The following is a 16,330-nucleotide window of genomic DNA, read 5'->3' as shown; positions in this document are numbered from 1 at the left end:
TCAAAATGGCGGAAGGAGGGGTGGGGGGTGGGGGGTCAATGCACCAAGTTGCAATTTTCACCCGATATATAACCTTTGCCGAAAACCGCAAGTCGATATCTTTTTTAGTTTAGGAGCTATTAAGCTCCAAAGAGCGGCCGGCCGGCCGGCCGGCCGGCCGGGAACGTAACTTAGCCACATATATATTCGGAATCAGGAAGTGGCGAAACACATTTTGGCCAAGTTTGAGGTCGATCGGACGACATGAAATTTTGTTAGGATTATAGTAGGTGAGATTGTTAAGAATCTCACCTAATATTCACCAGTGCATAAATTTTGGAAAATAAGTAGGTAATAATTGTTATTTTCTGCAAGGAAAATATTTCAAAAATAGGGCTAAAAATTTCGATATTTTTTATTTTCTAAATTCCTTGTTCGAATTCTAAGAAATTTACGACATTGAAGAAGGTCTATGGAGGCTATCTATAGAAAAAAATTTGAGAAGCTATCTTTTTTACCTTGGAAGATATTGAATTTTGAATTTTTCGATTTGTGACTTTTTGCCCCAGTCTCCCCTAAGCTTTATTTGAAGAAGTTTTTCTTTGTGCCTCACCACATTTTCATTATTTACCAGAATTTTTGCAAAATTATAAATTCTATCTCGATCATTCAACAATTCAGTAATCATTAAGAAATGTTGTGTTTTTGTAATCCATTTTATTTTTATTTAATAATAATTATCAAGATTTTTTTATAAAGAGCCTTTTATATTCACTAGGCAAAAAAAAACTGAATAAATCAGAACTTCTGAGGAATTTTGGCTTCCTTCTAGGCTTCTTTGTAGGTGGCGAAGAGATTGATGTGCTTCAAGTCTGGGTCACTGAGGCGAAGATCACTGAAGTAGGCAGAAAAAGTGTTTGAGATGCGATAGAGACTTCGCTTAACTGCACTTTTGAGTGTCAGGAAATTTCGATCTACCCTCCTCTCGCCCAGCATAATATTTCCAATTTTGTCCAGGGTATTCTTGAGCTGTATGAATGCCCGGATGATGTCTGTGAGATCATTCTGAACTACGCCAAATGTATCCTCTTGAACGGATTTCTCAGCCAAAGTGGAAATGGCCTGGACAATCCAAATGATCCGCTGAGAGTGCATCAGGTGAAAAAATGTCTCTTCGAAGGGAGTTTCACTGAAGAGATAGTGAATTCCTGGATAATTCATCAGATACTTCTTTCCTCTTTCCACGAAGTTTCCCACAATTTTCCAAAAATCTTGAATGGTGTAGAAGGTTTTATTTGTTGTCTCACTGACTCGTGGGTTTTCCTGGGGATTCGTGTGCCTCTGAATCCTGAGTCCTTCATTGTGTTGCATCCAGAGAATATGATCAGCAACTTCTGTTGCTGTTGGCCTAAAAACTGCAGCTTTACTGGGCAAAACTGGCTCCAATTTCATGCCTTCGATGGATTTCATGAGCTTTTGGTTGAATCCATTCACCAGTTCCAGGCACTGACTCACCAGGGCTTTCCAGTTATTGGGATGTCCTCCGGGAATTGAAAGCATAAAGATATCCTTCCTCCTGGCTGAGTCACATCCATTGGCAATCATAAAGAGATCCTGACAGGCAAGATCCTGAATGACTGGAAGTTTTTGGGTTGCCAGAGCTTCAGTCAGAGTAATTTCCTGATACTCAGGATTACTTCCCAAGGGTCGAACGATCGGAAAGGCTCGGTATTCAGTGAGGAAGACAATCAACAATCTGTTGATCAAGTACATATTGCTAAGAATTTGCGAAGACAGAATCCACTCATAAATGATCAATCTCCAATCCAATAGGAAATCCATCAGATGCACAAAGATGGAATCATCGGCAAATTTGAGGCCGAAAATTGCCTCAAGGCTCCACTTGAAGAGTCCATTTGATACCCAATACCCCAAAACATAAATCAGGGCAGAGAAGAAAGTCATAGAGAGAGATTTGCAGAAGATCCCAGCGAGATTGGTTGTAACCTGCTGGTACTTTCCCTGCAGAATCACTGGGAAAACTATGAGATTTTGGGACTTCATGTGCTCCTTCAGAAAGAAATAAATCCCTGTATAGAATCCACTGATAATGATGAAGATGTACTTGTCATTGTAACATGACTGGCCATCGCAGGGCCTTGTCAGGGCACTGTAATCTTCTGGCAAATATTTGGCATACAGCCATGCTGTGAGAAATCCCACAATTCCATGTACTCCCAAGTACATCAACTTCCTCCCACTGGACCTATACATTGTGAATCTATTGCGATAGTATTTGGGTTCAGATACCAAATGCCTGGCCATGAGCATCCCGTAGATGGCCACAGAGCCAATAAGTGGAGTAATACAGAGCCAGGTGTATGGGGAAAAAACCTTTGAGATACTCCCGGCAATCCATGCAATCGGATGGACAATGTTGACATTGATAAAGATGAGGAAGAGTCCCAGCATGACAAATTGCAAGCCTGTACTACATGCAATGGCCAAGAAGAATCTCTCGGAGCAGATTTTCCGGCATTCCAATTCTTGGGGACTTATCATTTTAAGGTTAGGGCAGGTGCCGCTCGACGTTTCTACAGTAAATCCCTGCTGAAGAAAGAATGTAGCTATTAATTATTATAATCAGGACTATTGGCAAGAATATGGATGCATAAATTGCAAGATATTACCTGATTTTACGGCAAAATTCACAATTTGACGACACAGTAAACACAAAATCTTCGCGTTTTTTGAAGTGAACTTTTTTATCCAACTGCCAGACGTCGCTTACATCGCGGATAAGATATTTCAAAATTAAACAGTCATTTCACCCATTTCACCTTTCTTGAATTTCTCAACACCTCCCTGAAGCTGGGCCGAAGCCCGATCTGAAAAGAGCCGAATTAGCGAGAGTCTGTTGTAGCAGGTTTTTTTCGGGCATTAAAGGTGCTTAAATTGCATCCACTGCGAGGTGCACTGCACTTTATTTCATGGGTCATTGGGGTCATTGGTCTGAAAACCCCATCCTTATTTAAGAAAAAATAATAATAGGGGAAAGTGGGGAAAGTACTTTCCCTTCGAACGTTCATGCCTTCGAATAACGTGAATTTTCTTTTAGTTTTCCTAAGAGACTTACACATTTTTGTTAGTTGGCTTATCGTTATCATCAATTATTGATAATTATGTGTAATGGCCTCTACACACTAGAGACATTTATGTCCATATTGAAGCAAATTCCCTACCCTTGTGCAGGAAAAACTCTAAAACGGAGGTGTGCAAGAAACCGTTGAAACCGAATTAACGTCAAAATAAGTTTGTTATAGTAGCGTTTTGACCATTTGCCATTGACGTACAGTTCTGTCTCTCTATATGCACAGCTTTTGTGTCGGTTGCATTCAAAATCAATTTGTTTACATTTTGACAAAGTAATAAAGAAAATTATTTTCTTGGTAACTAATTTTTCTCGTTTTTAATTATCTTAATTTTATTTTTTCTGTCTCATATTATAGTTAAAATAACACGGGAAATTCTAGAACAATAAAAAAATAATAATTTATTAAAAGAAGGAGAAAAACCGTTGGGAATTTCAAAAAAAGTTGTGCATATTCAGAGATAGAACTGTCAAAAAAAGTACCCAAACTGTGCATATAGCGAGACAGCACTGTACATGTTTCATTTGACGTTAATTCGGTTTCAACGGTTTCTTGCACACCTCTGCTCTAAAATATGGACATATTTTTCTCTAGTGTGTAGAGGCCATAAGTCTCTTAGGGAAAATAAAAGAAATTCACATTATTCGAAGGCATGGACGTTCGAAGGGAGAGTACTTTCCCCTAGATGTTCCGAACTCCCTTACGGGAAGGTCTAGATATAGTAGACTCTCGCTATTCGGCTCTCAGTTAAATTATAAAATAGTTTGTTGGTATTTTTCAAGTTTCATTTTGATTATCGGAAGACGCAATCCTTAAATTTTCCATGGTTTGTCTTTATTATGATGTGATTTTGCATTACTCTCAGTCCCGAGTCCCGACAGAAAGTCCATCGAGATTATGCACCTGACGGAATTTACAATTATGCAAAGTTTGCCTACCATTGGGGGTAAATTTGTGAAATCATTTTTTAGATACGCCTGAATGTATACAATACAATGTTGCGACGCGGGAAATTTGAAAACATTTTGCTAATTTTTTCAAATTAAACTTTAATTTCTTTTATTAAGGTAAATTTTTTTTTAAATATTCTAACCATTTATTGAAGAACTCTGGCCAAAAAGTACTGTTTTGTTAATGCATTTCTATTAAACAGTTGAATCTTTTTGTTTGAACTACTTTTACCTCGCATCACTCCGCGCTAAATTCGTTCTACGGCAGATTTATTCAAAAGAAAGCCCCTACGGGTATGCAAATTTTCTCGATGCGTAATGCCATTTCACACGTTTCTTTTCGGTCCCGAAAATGTGCGTACCGGGATTGAGTGTATTAATGGGTTTTCAGATGAACAAAAAATCGTTGCACTTCAAACAGTTTGATGCCCGAATTTCTCTTTAATTCCGGTGAAATTTCTGTCCCATTTGCCCGAATTTGAGAGAGTCTACTTCTACTGTGCTAGGTTTAAAGTGTAATAAAGTGCAGTGATCAAGCTCACTGGATGCAATTCAAACACCTTTAACGTCAGAAAAATTCCTAGTGAAATAAAGGGGATTCGAATCCGGGACACTTGCATAACAGAGCAAGTGCTCTACCACTTGACCCATTGAGTGACCATGGTATATTCTTAGATACACAGTAAAAACAAACTTACAATTATTTTTTTGGTAATTTTTGCACGAGCATTATAGTTGTGAGATTTGTGTATTGTCAATTTGTGTATTTTATAAAACGGCTTCCTGTCTATAATTTTGATTGTAGAGCAATTTTGTTCGGTTTATGTGTGAAAAGTCTCTGTATTAAACTAAGAAAAAAAGGAAAAAAAGAACAAAAAAATTGTTAGCTCCGGATAGTGGCTACAGGGAGACTCGCCATATACTTACAGATCATTCCACATTCACATAGGGGAGTCAATTTATTTACAGGTCCTATGACCAAATTCAATCATTGGTTTTATCATAGCTTGATAAAAACCTAAGATTTTTTCGGATCAAAAAAAATTTGTCAAACTATGAATAAAGCCAATGATTGAATTTGATTTATGGTCCATTAAAATTCGAGGTTATGGTTAATTTACCCTAAAACTTTTTGAATAACCTTTTTGGCTGAATATAAAATTGTAGTGCTGGCCAATCGTCAAACGGTCCCTCGTGTGGAGCAAATCTCTCTGGCGGGTAAAAAAAGAATAAAACAATTCCTTAAGTATGAGAAAAAGTGTTTATTATGTTTTTTTTGTTCTTTCTATATACAAATTCAGCTAATGTCGATAGATTTATTCAGAGAATCTTGTGTTCATCTCAAAAAAAAAACATATCTACAGAACTTTCCCTCAAAATTATCAATTTTGGATAATTAATAAGTGAAAAATTTCGAGGGAAAAAAAATCTTTTAATTTTAATTTGCGAGAATTCCAGGTGTGAAAAACATCATTTTTATCTTTCTGCAAAATAATTTATTTTGTAGAATTATCCATTTTCTGTCTCTCCTCTCTCAATCTCCAATTAGCAATTTATAACATCTTCCTCTTCTAACAATTTAATTTGAATAAAATAAAAAAATAAAAAATAAAACTGCCAATTCTGGTAGTTATTTTCCATTCATTCCTTCATCGCTCAATTTTCTCTTCTCCTGCGTCAATAATTTCTATAATAATTAATTATATATTCACAATGTCTGGATAACTTTTTCACAAACATCCTTTTATCATTTTTTGTCCCTATTTTGCTCTTCTGTTTCTTTCTCATTGTAATTCTTTTTTTTTTGTGGCTTAGAATCTAGGATTTTATTGTTTTTTCTTAATTTTTTTTAAGGAAACAAGAATCAATTCAAAATACACATTTTTTCAGAAATTTCTTCTCTATTATTAAATTTTTTTTTCTTTTTTAATTACTGAAACATTTCTCCTCTGTAATGTCCAACGCACAATAACTCTTGTTTTGTAAAGATGTTTTCGAAACTGCCTATAACTGTGTTATCACACTTGCACATTAAAATTTTAATATGATTCACATTAATGTGTTATCATTTTATATTCAAAATTTGATCTATTTGTTGATAAAAAGGTAGACTTGGCCCGCAAAATTTGATATAAATTGATTTATAAGCATTAATGCGAAAAATTAATGCGATTTTCTCTTTAATTTTTTAATGTGAAAAATATTTATGCTTTAAGGCGTCTACACATTGGGAGAAATTTTCGTCAAAAATTGCGTTTTTGACAGAATTTTGACGTTTCCCCCTACAACGCTGCAGGAAATTTCCTTCAAAAAAGTAATTTTTGACAAAAATTGCTCCCAATATGTAGAGGCCATTATAGGAAGCTCCGAAACATGTTTACAAACAAAAGTTATTGTCCGCTGGGCATAAAATTTTGCTTTTGTGTTTTTTTTTATATATATTTTTTTTGTAGAGGAGTCCATAATTTACATGGTGTACTTCATGAATTTCTCTTTATCCTTGTCCTTCTTCTTGCCGCCCCCAGCAGAATTAAAAGCTCCAGCAAATGACGTTCCATCGGAGAAATTCTCAATTTTATCTTTGGAGATCTTAATCTTGAGCGATGATGACGCTTTCTCCGGCATCAGATCAACCGATGGCATTCCCGACATACGATCCTCATATCCTCCCGTATGCCCTCCGCCAGCATTCAAATCAGCCCTTATTCTATCCTTGGGTATTTTAATTTTGAAACCCCCATCGCTCGGTCCTCCTTCAAGGGCTCCCTTTTCCCTTGGCAGTGTTATCTTGAGTGTGACTGGATTCTTATGCTGCTGCTGCTGCTGCTGCTCTTGCTGTTCTCCACCATCTCTCACCTTATCCTTCTTATGCTTCTTCCGTTCTTCCCGATCTTTGGACTTATCCTTCTCCTTATGCTTATGCTTCTCCTTCTTCTTCTTCTTCTCAGCCTTGCTCTTGTGATGCCCCTCAGTTGAATCTTGATTGGCTTCCGGAATCATCTTCATTTGTTGCTGCTGCTGCGGCTGCTGCTGCGGCTGCTGCTGTGGCGGAGGTGCAATAATAGGTTGCTGTGGTGGATTTTTCACTTCATTCACTGGCCCCGGATTGACATCTGTTGTAGCCATGGCAAGGATATCAGCTGGTTTTTCATTTACTCCACCACCAGCAGCAGCCATTGCATTCAATGCTGATCCATATTTACTGTCACTGAGACTCTCTTTCAACAGACAACTCACCAAATCGGGATTTGTCTCAATGCTATTGGCAATTGAGGGCGGAAATACTTTATGACTTCCTCCTCCTCCTGATCCTACTCCTCCTCCTGCTACTCCCATTGATTTTGGCTGATCAAATGTCGTATCGAAGGCATTAAAACTTCCACCTAAATTCAATGGATTCATCGTTGACATTGAATCCATTTTTCCAGCTGCTCTTGCTGCTCTTGATTCATTTTCAGCCTCTGATCGGCGCATTTTGGCCTCCCGGAAATCAATTCCACTATCCTCATGTCGTGTCATCTCCTCAAATGACCTCTTATTGATACTACTTGAAGATTTATAAGGTTGCTGCTGCTGCTGCTGCTGTTGCTGCCCATAGGGCGCATGCTTAGCCAATGGCTTTACACTTCCTGCTTTTTTACTATCACCTGAAGATGGAGCCATCTGCAGCGTTTTACTTGAAGGATTTTCCATTCGTTTCTCCTTCTTCATTTCCACTCTTCTCTCATCAAAACGACCACCACCAGGTGGCAGCCCAGACTTTCGGAAATCCTCTCCACTTGGCTTCTTCATCACCTCCATCTTTTCCGGTTGATCCGGACTAAAGATAGACTTCTGTGGATGCCTTCCTGCTGTCTCAGAATTATTTTCACTATTTTGCTGTCCATCCTCCAATTTTATCTCATTCGGATGCATCTGATTCTTCTGATGCTGTTGCTGAAATTCCGTGTGCTTGTGCGAATTCTGACTGTACCTCATGCTCTGTGACGCATTCCCCTGATGACTTCGTGTAGGATCACCAAAATATCCCGATTGCTGATACTGACCACTCTTTGTCGATTGCGCAGACGATGATGACGATGACGGTTTCTGCTGTTCCCCCCGATGTGGTGGCGGAAATCCCGTCGTCCCACTCGGTGGATGATGCTGAAATGACGGTCTACTACTCCCCTTTAACGACGACGACGACGTAGCATCCCCCCGTACAAAGGCATCTCTCGGTGGTGCCAATGATGATGATCGACTACTGTGTCCCGAACTACCACCACCCTGAATGGCATTTTTACTCCCCCCCAAATTGCCACTCTTCATGCCCCCATCTGCTGCTGCTGCAGCACCAGCAACTGGTGGCACAATTGGACGTTCCCTGGATTTTCCCTGATGATGCATCTGTTGATAGTGTTGCTGTCTCGATGACGATGGTATCCCCTTGGGATCAACACCCTGTTGTTGTTGTTGCTTATGATGATGCGAATGTGACATAGCCGATGATGTTCTATGATGATTTGATCTCTCCTGACTCCCACTCCCACCACCACTACCACTACCACTCCGGGCATCATCGGGCTTTGCACTCTGTGCCAATATCTTGATCGAATTGAGTTTATTCTTGAGTCGTGACGGACTCTTGTCATAGATCTGAATAAACTCTTCAGTGAGTTGCGTCAGCAGCTCCTTAGTCACAGTCTTGTCCACATAATGAAACCACGGAAGTCCTTCGGACGAATGGGGAATGTCCCAATTGCTCCAGCGACAGGCCAAATGGATGCAAAAACACGCCACCACAGTGGGCTTGTACTGAAGACACATTGTTGTCAGGTGCAAACTGGTAAAAGATAAATCAATGCCAAAAAACAATTCTAAATATAAGGAATACAAAAAAACAACCCTATTTTGTTTAGTTTTGTTCCCGCGTTCACTAAACCATTATTTTTTTTTAAATAATAGAAGATGAAGACTAAATGAAATTGTAAATACGTATATAATCCTTTTCCCCCAACCCTCTCTAAAATAATGCGCAAAAAGCTAAAATTAATTATAAATAACAAAATAAACATCATTATGTAAGTAAAAACCATGTAAATAGTAGCAGGCAAAGTCCTGGAAATATTTGTATAAAAGTACCCAAATTTTACAGAAATTGTACAGTAGACTCTCTCTCAATCGGGAATATGGGGCAAAATATCATCCGGTTTAGCGATAGAATTGAGCGTCAAAGCCTTTGTAAATTTCACAAAAAGCGCTCAATTATAAAGAATCACGATAAAATAGGAAGAACTGGAAGAACTATATCGAATTTGATCGAATTAGCTTCATAATTAAACGTGAAAATTGTCAACAAAATTTGTCGCCCGATTGAGAAAGAGCCGATTGAGCGAGAGTCTACTGTATATGTGAATTCAAAGATCGAAATAAATATTGTATATATATTTTTTAAATAAATAATTGGGAAAATTATTGACTACTCGAACTCTCAAAAAAAAGGGTAGTGTAGGGTCAAAAAAAAATCTGTAATAGTAAGGTGGGGTAACTAGATCCTTTTCCCAAGAGTGCTACTTAAACGCTTGTTTTTGGACTGATGAAATTCTTTTTTACTTCTTCTAAATCCATAGAATTATATTACTGTTTCATTCAGAAATATAATATAAAAAATATTAAAGAAAATTTATAAAATAATGATAACACTGAAATAAGTCAGCATGCACTAACTGAGTCGCCTTTTCGCTAATTTACTTTTAATTAAACCTTTGGATTTATTTTCACAAGGAAAAAACAATAAACGTTTTCAATCAACCAACTGTCCTTAGCGAAAATATCACTGCTAGAATTTTTTTAGTGAAAAACCCAGCTGGCACAAGATTGAAATGAGTCGATTACACTCACTTATTTAATAGATAAAAATATAAATTTTGCTTTTTCTCAAACTTGAATAGTTATATTATGTTACTGTAGTGACTATATTACTGAAATTAAAAATTAAAATATTATTTTAAGTGGATTAGTCATAAACGATCCAGATAGCGAAGCGCCCGGATTAGCACACTTGACTGTAATTAAAATGTTGCAGATTTACATGCTTAACTCTTTCGTCTCTTTTGGGACTGTAGTACCCAAAGCAGCATATGAATATTCTGTGAAAAACGATGTTTTTTTAATTATTCATAACTGATAAAAACCGATTCTTGTGGATGATTACAAACTATAAGTATGTCCAAATGTAAGATATTTTTTGTAGGACCTCAATTAATTCCTGAGCTTAGACATTTTTGATTAAAAATTGTGAAATTGGCTTGCAGCATATGCTGCGGTCCGGAAAGAGTTAAGGGCTCAAATGAAATATTTTTTACTATATTGAAAAAAAAAAAAAAAACGTAAAGAAAATTATGATGGTTTTTTAGTCTGCGCGACCCACGTAACCCCTTAAAGCTTAGGACAAAATGTTTAAGAAGTATTTATAGTTTCTGTGAATAAATTAAATTTTATCGTAAAATGAAATCATGACGGAGGGACAGGTCCTTAATTATACGAGGGAATAGTTGTAACACGGAGTATTAGCTGTTAAGGGGGTAAGCGGGTTTGAAGGCTTAAAAAAATCGTTTTTTTTATTTGCTTATTAGGGTAAGTGTGCCAAATTCCGGCCAGCTTGTAATTTCGGCCACATTTTTTGTTCCTCGAATTTCGATGAACTTTTAGATTTTACGTACTCAAGAGATTATACAATGCAAAAGCATAACAAAAAATGTAGCTTCGACAAACGAGATGACGTGAAAAAGATATTGGATGAATTCTCGAAGGGCAAGGAACTATGAGAATGAAGGTGGCCGAAATAGGGCACCAAAGCTATGTCTATATTTTTATTCATTTTAAAATGTATTAAGAAAGATTTTAGAGTAAATAAAGACGGTAAACTCTTTACAAGGTTCTAAGCAACACTCTTTAAGAAAAAACAATAAAAAATCAATTTGAATTTGAAATATCACATTTCAAACTTGAGACTTTGACGCTAAATAGTATAATAAGTAAAGAACTTTTTCTGAAAATCTCAAGCCAATCGGAGTAATACTCTCGGAGTTAGAGCAGTTTTAGTTATGCATTCCACATGCACGCGCATTTTGTTGTAAAACTTTAAACGCCTTTTTCTCAGAACACCATTTTCAAAATCGGTTTTCAAGATATATTTGGAAAATGCCTCAACCGATTATTCTGAAGCTTTGCACACTTCTAGATATAGTTGATTCGTGCTTAACATAAGGGTTTTTAGAAATAATCCATTCTTTATTATCTCTTTTAGTTTAAACATTTGGAAACTAAGCTAAACCTACAGACTGAAACCTGTTAGGTACCTCACAAGGCGACGAAAAAAGGAAATTATTAATCTTAAAAATTCATTTGAAGTTAGACCTTTTTATAAGCTATCGAAATCCCAAATTTTAACCTTATTTCTTTTATTTTACTAAGACCCTGTAAATGAAGTAAGAAACAAACATATTCCACTAAATTGAATTTTAAAAAATTACAAGGGCAATTTCCTTTCGAAATGGAGGAAGACTTAGACGAAATTTCAGAGCATCATATCATATAACCATAACTCAAGCAAATCATATAACCTACAAAAAGGTTCGTAAAAGTTTGTACCATTTTCCAATGTTCGTAAGATGATGAATTGACGAATACATTTTGTACTTTCACGTTTTTTTTTTGTAAATTTTTGTCATTTGTTCGTTAAGTTTTGTCAGAAAAACAAAAATATACAAACAAATGTATGTAAAACAAACAAAAAACAAATACTCGTCAAGTGATGACATTCCGAAGAAACTTTGTGAAAAGTACAAACTTTTACGAACTTGTTTGTGATTACAATTACAAGAACTTCGTAAATCTTTTTTTCTGCAGTTAAACTGTTCTTTCCTACTTGAAAATTTATAGTACATTTCATTTTCCGGGAAGTTTTGACCTTGGAAAAGTTCAGGAAATGGATAAAGGTCAAGTAGGATATGAGACTTGCAAAAGCAAAATCTTATATGCATTTCCTCATTGATGTTGCGAACCTGCTTTGAGGCAAGCCCTGCCTAGGGGATGCTGCACGGCGCTTTTAGGGGTTGAGTGCCGTGCATTGGTGAATTTTTAATTTACCCCTATACTTCATGCGAGAAACACATACTCGCAGCGATGCGAGCCAAGTACACAGTAAAAAATCGTGTAAAAAAAATAACGTGTAATTTCCAAATTACCACTAAAAAAATTGTAAATTTTAATTTTTACCACTATTAAAATGGTAAATTTTGTGCAAAAAATAATTTGTGTAAAAATTTTCAGCGTGTAATTCAAACATGTAATTTTTACCACTATTTAAGTGGAACAGTGTCACTTAAAAAGTGGTAAATATTCAACAACGTGTAAAATTTGGTGCATGTACTCAAAAACGTGTAAAATCGCCATTATAGTTTGACAGCTGCTGGAAGCATCCACCTCGGTGAGTATTTTCCTTAGTTTTTTGAATTTTATAGCCCCTAATTTTGCGAAAAAGACCAAATCCCTCAAGGAAAAAGTGGAATACTCCTGGTAGTGTGAATTTTCAAAGTTTTATGTGAGTGATTATTGAAAAAATCCAGTGTTAAAATTTACGTGGTATCACTATCAGTTACTTTCTACTGTGCATATTTTTCCTCGAATTTCTGGTCCAAAGGGCAGTTTTCTGCCAGTGGTGACCCCCACAGTAACCACCCCTTGTGATCATCAATCCTTCAGTCCAATCCTTAAGAAATACAGTGTGAAAATTTGCATATATTTCAACGGGTATTGAACATGTTACAACTTGTCACAATTCCACATTCTATTCCCGGAATAGACGATTTCCCTCAGTGTTTCTACCACGTGGGGCCCTCCTGTGCTCTTACTGAATCTCAAATCCATCACTCATTGATCCTCCCAAGTTCCAGTGAAAGTTTGGAGCGTATTTTTTCCGCTATTCAACTTCTACGATTACGATTGTGTAGTTCCGGGAACGATATCCCTTAGTACCCTGTTTATAGGGCATTTACTATTGTAGGTGACTTTCATTTAATTAAGCTTATTTAATATGTACAAAGGGAACTGGATCACGGAGATGGACATCCAGGTGAAATGAAAGTATGCTGATAAAACGACTAGAAGCTGGAATGCAGCAATTAGGAAGATACGCATGGAGGAATATCTGACGAAGGAAGCAAGCAGCCCCCTAAGGTTAGAGTTTTTTTTTCTTATTATCTTCTTAATCTTTTCAAAATTGCGTTTATGTCGCTCCTGGACCTGCGAATCTTAAATTTCTATTTTCCGTCTAAAAACTGATTGTTTTTTTTTCTAATTTACAGATCACCAAAATTGCATCCTTAAAAAAGAAGTCCTTCCACATAAACGAGGCTTTTGCTGCTGGACATGGATAACCAATAAACGAAGAGGGAAAAATTGTGAAAAGAAGTTTTTTTAATAAAAATAAAATTGCACGCTAGAAATTACATGTTTTTTTTAATTTTACACGCTCCTTTTTACACATATTTGAAAATTACATTTTCCAAATTACACGGAAAAACATTACACGCTGGAAATTACACGCAAAAAGAAATTACACGCTGAAGATTACACGTTTTAAAAATTACACTTTTCCCAAAATTACCACTATAATAGAGATGTCAAAAATTACCTACTATTATAGTGGTACTTATTTTTTACTGTGTATGTGTGCTCTCATCATTTAAGTTTGAGCTTGGGTATATCATCCGCGCTCTAGTGAGTGAATAAGGGCAGTAACTATCCTACCTGCACCTATTTCACCAGGTCACCCTAGAGCGGGAATTCCCTTCTCTGTGCGCTTTTTTGGCTGCACGAGATTCCCGTAATATTTGCTGTTAGGGCAGAATCACATTGACAGTAAAATGCTCACCGTCACCGTCAAAGCCCTCACCGTATTTCGTTGATTTATACATTTTCATTGCAATTCTTACGCAAATTTTCCATTACGATATTACCTTGTCTCATACTCGGTGGCACTAGGTGAAAATAGTATAAGAAAATTGAATAAATAAAGCGAAAATGCGATAAACGGTAAGCAAAACAAAAAACTGTAGGATTTTTTTGCTAGTTTTTCGTAGTTTTATTGCTCACCGTTTATCGCATTTTCGCTTTATTTATTCAATTTTCATATACTATTTTCACCTAGTGCCACCGAGTATGAGACAAGGTAATATCGTAATGGAAAATTTGCGTAAGAATTGCGGGTAAAATTAACATGAAAAAGGGTAACTTTAACCCCCAATAGGGGAATGTAGGCATGGTTCGCACAGAGTGAACCTTCAAACGATGCGAATTTTCTCTTTGTTTGCAAAGAGCTGACCTACTATTTCTCATCTCGTTTCAGGAACTTAATAATGATCTATCATATGGCTAAGAAATGACGAACTAGCTCTTTGCAAACAAAGAGAAAATTTGCGTTGTTTGAAGGTTCACTCTGTTTGAACTATGCCAACATTCCCCTACACCTAAAAAGGGTAATATTTACACCGATTTTGGATCAATACTGTAGGGTAGAATTAACATGTCCGGAATGTTAATTTAACTTTTTCGGATTTCTCTCAGTGCATAGATCAAATCCATTTGGATCATAGATAAAAATTGAGTTGCCCGAAGTTTGAGTCGTCCGATTTTAATGATTTAGGACTCCCTGTAAATTAAGTGTTCTCAAGGAAAAAATCTCCATGAAATTATTACCCCCTTTGCTGGATATATTCCAAATTAAAAAGATATTTAAGTACCTACTGAAGATAATTTAAATGATTTTTAATGAAACTCACCTATTGGACGCCATGAAGTAGGAAGTTTGGGCGAGATCCTTGCAAGCTGGAAATGAAAAAGTGGCTGAGATTTACTGTGAAATTCCACAAATTATTTATAAAAAAGTCAGGCCAGAGACAATGAAACCACTTCAATTATCGAGCCAGGGGTACAATAAAATTTTTCGGAGAGACCTTCCAATCTTCGGCAGACATTGTCCCTTCCTGACATGGTGTCCCTTTTAGGTGCAGTCTGAGAAACTCTAGTGTCTCACCTTTGACCAAATGGCACGTCTTGACGACGTGCGTATGGGGATGATCAATGGCTACGTCAAATCCCAGTGTCTGGAGGAGGACATTCTCATTGAAGACCAAATCCTGAGCCTGCTCGGAAAACGACTCCTTGGAGGGATCGGGTGCCTCGATGTTGAGACATGTATTGGCTGCACGGATAACATGTTCTAGCTTCCGTGGTTGCTCCTCCACCTGCAAAATATTGTCCCAACACATTCATTTTGTATGTCCGGGAACAATATGGGGGAAGCATTTCACAACACCCTCACCTTTGCCGCCAGGAAGAGACTGGCTGCACCAATTCCGTGACGGTTGAAATGTGAAAAGGAGTGAAATGCATAGAACCGATGCATATAGACTATGGCGGTATTTATGCAGAGTTGAGATCTGAAATGGAAATCATCACTGATAGGGCATTTCTTTTGGCCATTTGAAATTCGGTGAAAGAAAAAAAATCTGAGACATAGCAAGCCACTTCGCAATGAAACAGCGTGCTTTTTTGGGCAAATTTTGTCTGACTTCCTGCGTCTTTAAAAGATCGTACATCCTGCAGAAACTACTGCAAAAACCTTCTTAGGCACCCATAGAAGGCCACCCGAATGTTTTTCCCAAACTCTACCCCGTGGAAAATCCATTTTTCTGCATGTTTTGTTTGCACGCAAAAAAGCCTCCATCTGTCAAAATCAGTCCTCCATGGCACACGCAATATTTTCCACTACGCAAAAAATCATATTTTTCACAATTATATACTTACACTCTCAGCGCTTGTCCCATCTCTTGGATCAGGTGGGCAGTTTGCTGTCGGTAGACGAGTTCCTTGTCTGCATCTATGCCACATTTTCTGCTGGGTGAATTCTGTAGTTGTTCCGCCGTGAAGTACCATCTTGAATCTTTGTCACCAGCACTCTCGGCCATAACTTTTTCCACCCCGTCGAAACACACAAAGTGTTCACGCAAAATGGCACAAAAGCACACCAATCTTCACTTCTGGCTTTCGTACACAAACTCCAGCACCCAAAAAAGGCAAATATTTGCAAATAATCCCCAGGAAAAGTGCATAAAATAATGCTGAAGCAGACGGAGGATTTGTTTTGTCACCACACCTGTCAAACTGACCCTCCAGTGGCGCCTCTAGCGGAGAAATAATTAT

General features: G+C 37.2%; 2 protein-coding genes across 4 annotated transcripts; both read right to left on the bottom strand.

The window, feature by feature from the left end:
- Window positions 1-674: 674 nt before the first annotated feature.
- LOC129806910 (nucleoporin Ndc1) lies at window positions 675-2,769 on the bottom strand. 2 transcript variants are annotated; one of them, XM_055855762.1, is made up of 2 exons: window positions 2,670-2,769; window positions 675-2,589 (listed from the first exon to the last, which is right to left on the bottom strand). In XM_055855762.1, the coding sequence occupies exon 2, from the start codon at window positions 2,539-2,541 to the stop codon at window positions 808-810; it is 1,734 nt and encodes a 577-aa protein (XP_055711737.1). In that variant the 5' UTR covers window positions 2,542-2,589; window positions 2,670-2,769; the 3' UTR covers window positions 675-807. The 2 variants fall into 2 exon arrangements, with proteins under 2 accessions (XP_055711737.1, XP_055711738.1); XM_055855763.1 differs by having other exon boundaries at window positions 675-2,586.
- A 2,554-nt stretch (window positions 2,770-5,323) lies between these two features.
- LOC129806897 (cyclin-T) lies at window positions 5,324-16,311 on the bottom strand. Of its 2 annotated transcripts, none has more exons than XM_055855738.1 (5): window positions 15,935-16,311; window positions 15,450-15,567; window positions 15,162-15,372; window positions 14,908-14,971; window positions 5,324-8,906 (listed from the first exon to the last, which is right to left on the bottom strand). In XM_055855738.1, the coding sequence occupies exons 1-5, from the start codon at window positions 16,093-16,095 to the stop codon at window positions 6,548-6,550; spliced, it is 2,913 nt and encodes a 970-aa protein (XP_055711713.1). In that variant the 5' UTR covers window positions 16,096-16,311; the 3' UTR covers window positions 5,324-6,547. The 2 variants fall into 2 exon arrangements, with proteins under 2 accessions (XP_055711713.1, XP_055711714.1); XM_055855739.1 differs by having other exon boundaries at window positions 14,908-14,953.
- Window positions 16,312-16,330: the final 19 nt, after the last annotated feature.

The sequence above is a fragment of the Phlebotomus papatasi genome, chromosome 3 (genome assembly GCF_024763615.1).
Source record: "Phlebotomus papatasi isolate M1 chromosome 3, Ppap_2.1, whole genome shotgun sequence".
NCBI classification, from domain to species: domain Eukaryota; kingdom Metazoa; phylum Arthropoda; class Insecta; order Diptera; family Psychodidae; genus Phlebotomus; species Phlebotomus papatasi.
This window is presented reverse-complemented; position numbering and strand designations above follow the sequence as displayed.

Excerpts from the sequence above, each read along its gene's own strand:
- LOC129806910 (XM_055855762.1), bottom strand. The coding sequence starts at position 2,541 with ATGATAAGTCCCCAAGAATTGGAATGCCGGAAAATCTGCTCCGAGAGA.
- LOC129806897 (XM_055855738.1), bottom strand. The coding sequence starts at position 16,095 with ATGGCCGAGAGTGCTGGTGACAAAGATTCAAGATGGTACTTCACGGCG. Across the intron at positions 15,568-15,934 it reads ATGGGACAAGCGCTGAGAGT|ATCTCAACTCTGCATAAATA; the intron begins GTAAGTATATAA and ends TTTCCATTTCAG. Across the intron at positions 15,373-15,449 it reads GTCTCTTCCTGGCGGCAAAG|GTGGAGGAGCAACCACGGAA; the intron begins GTGAGGGTGTTG and ends AATATTTTGCAG.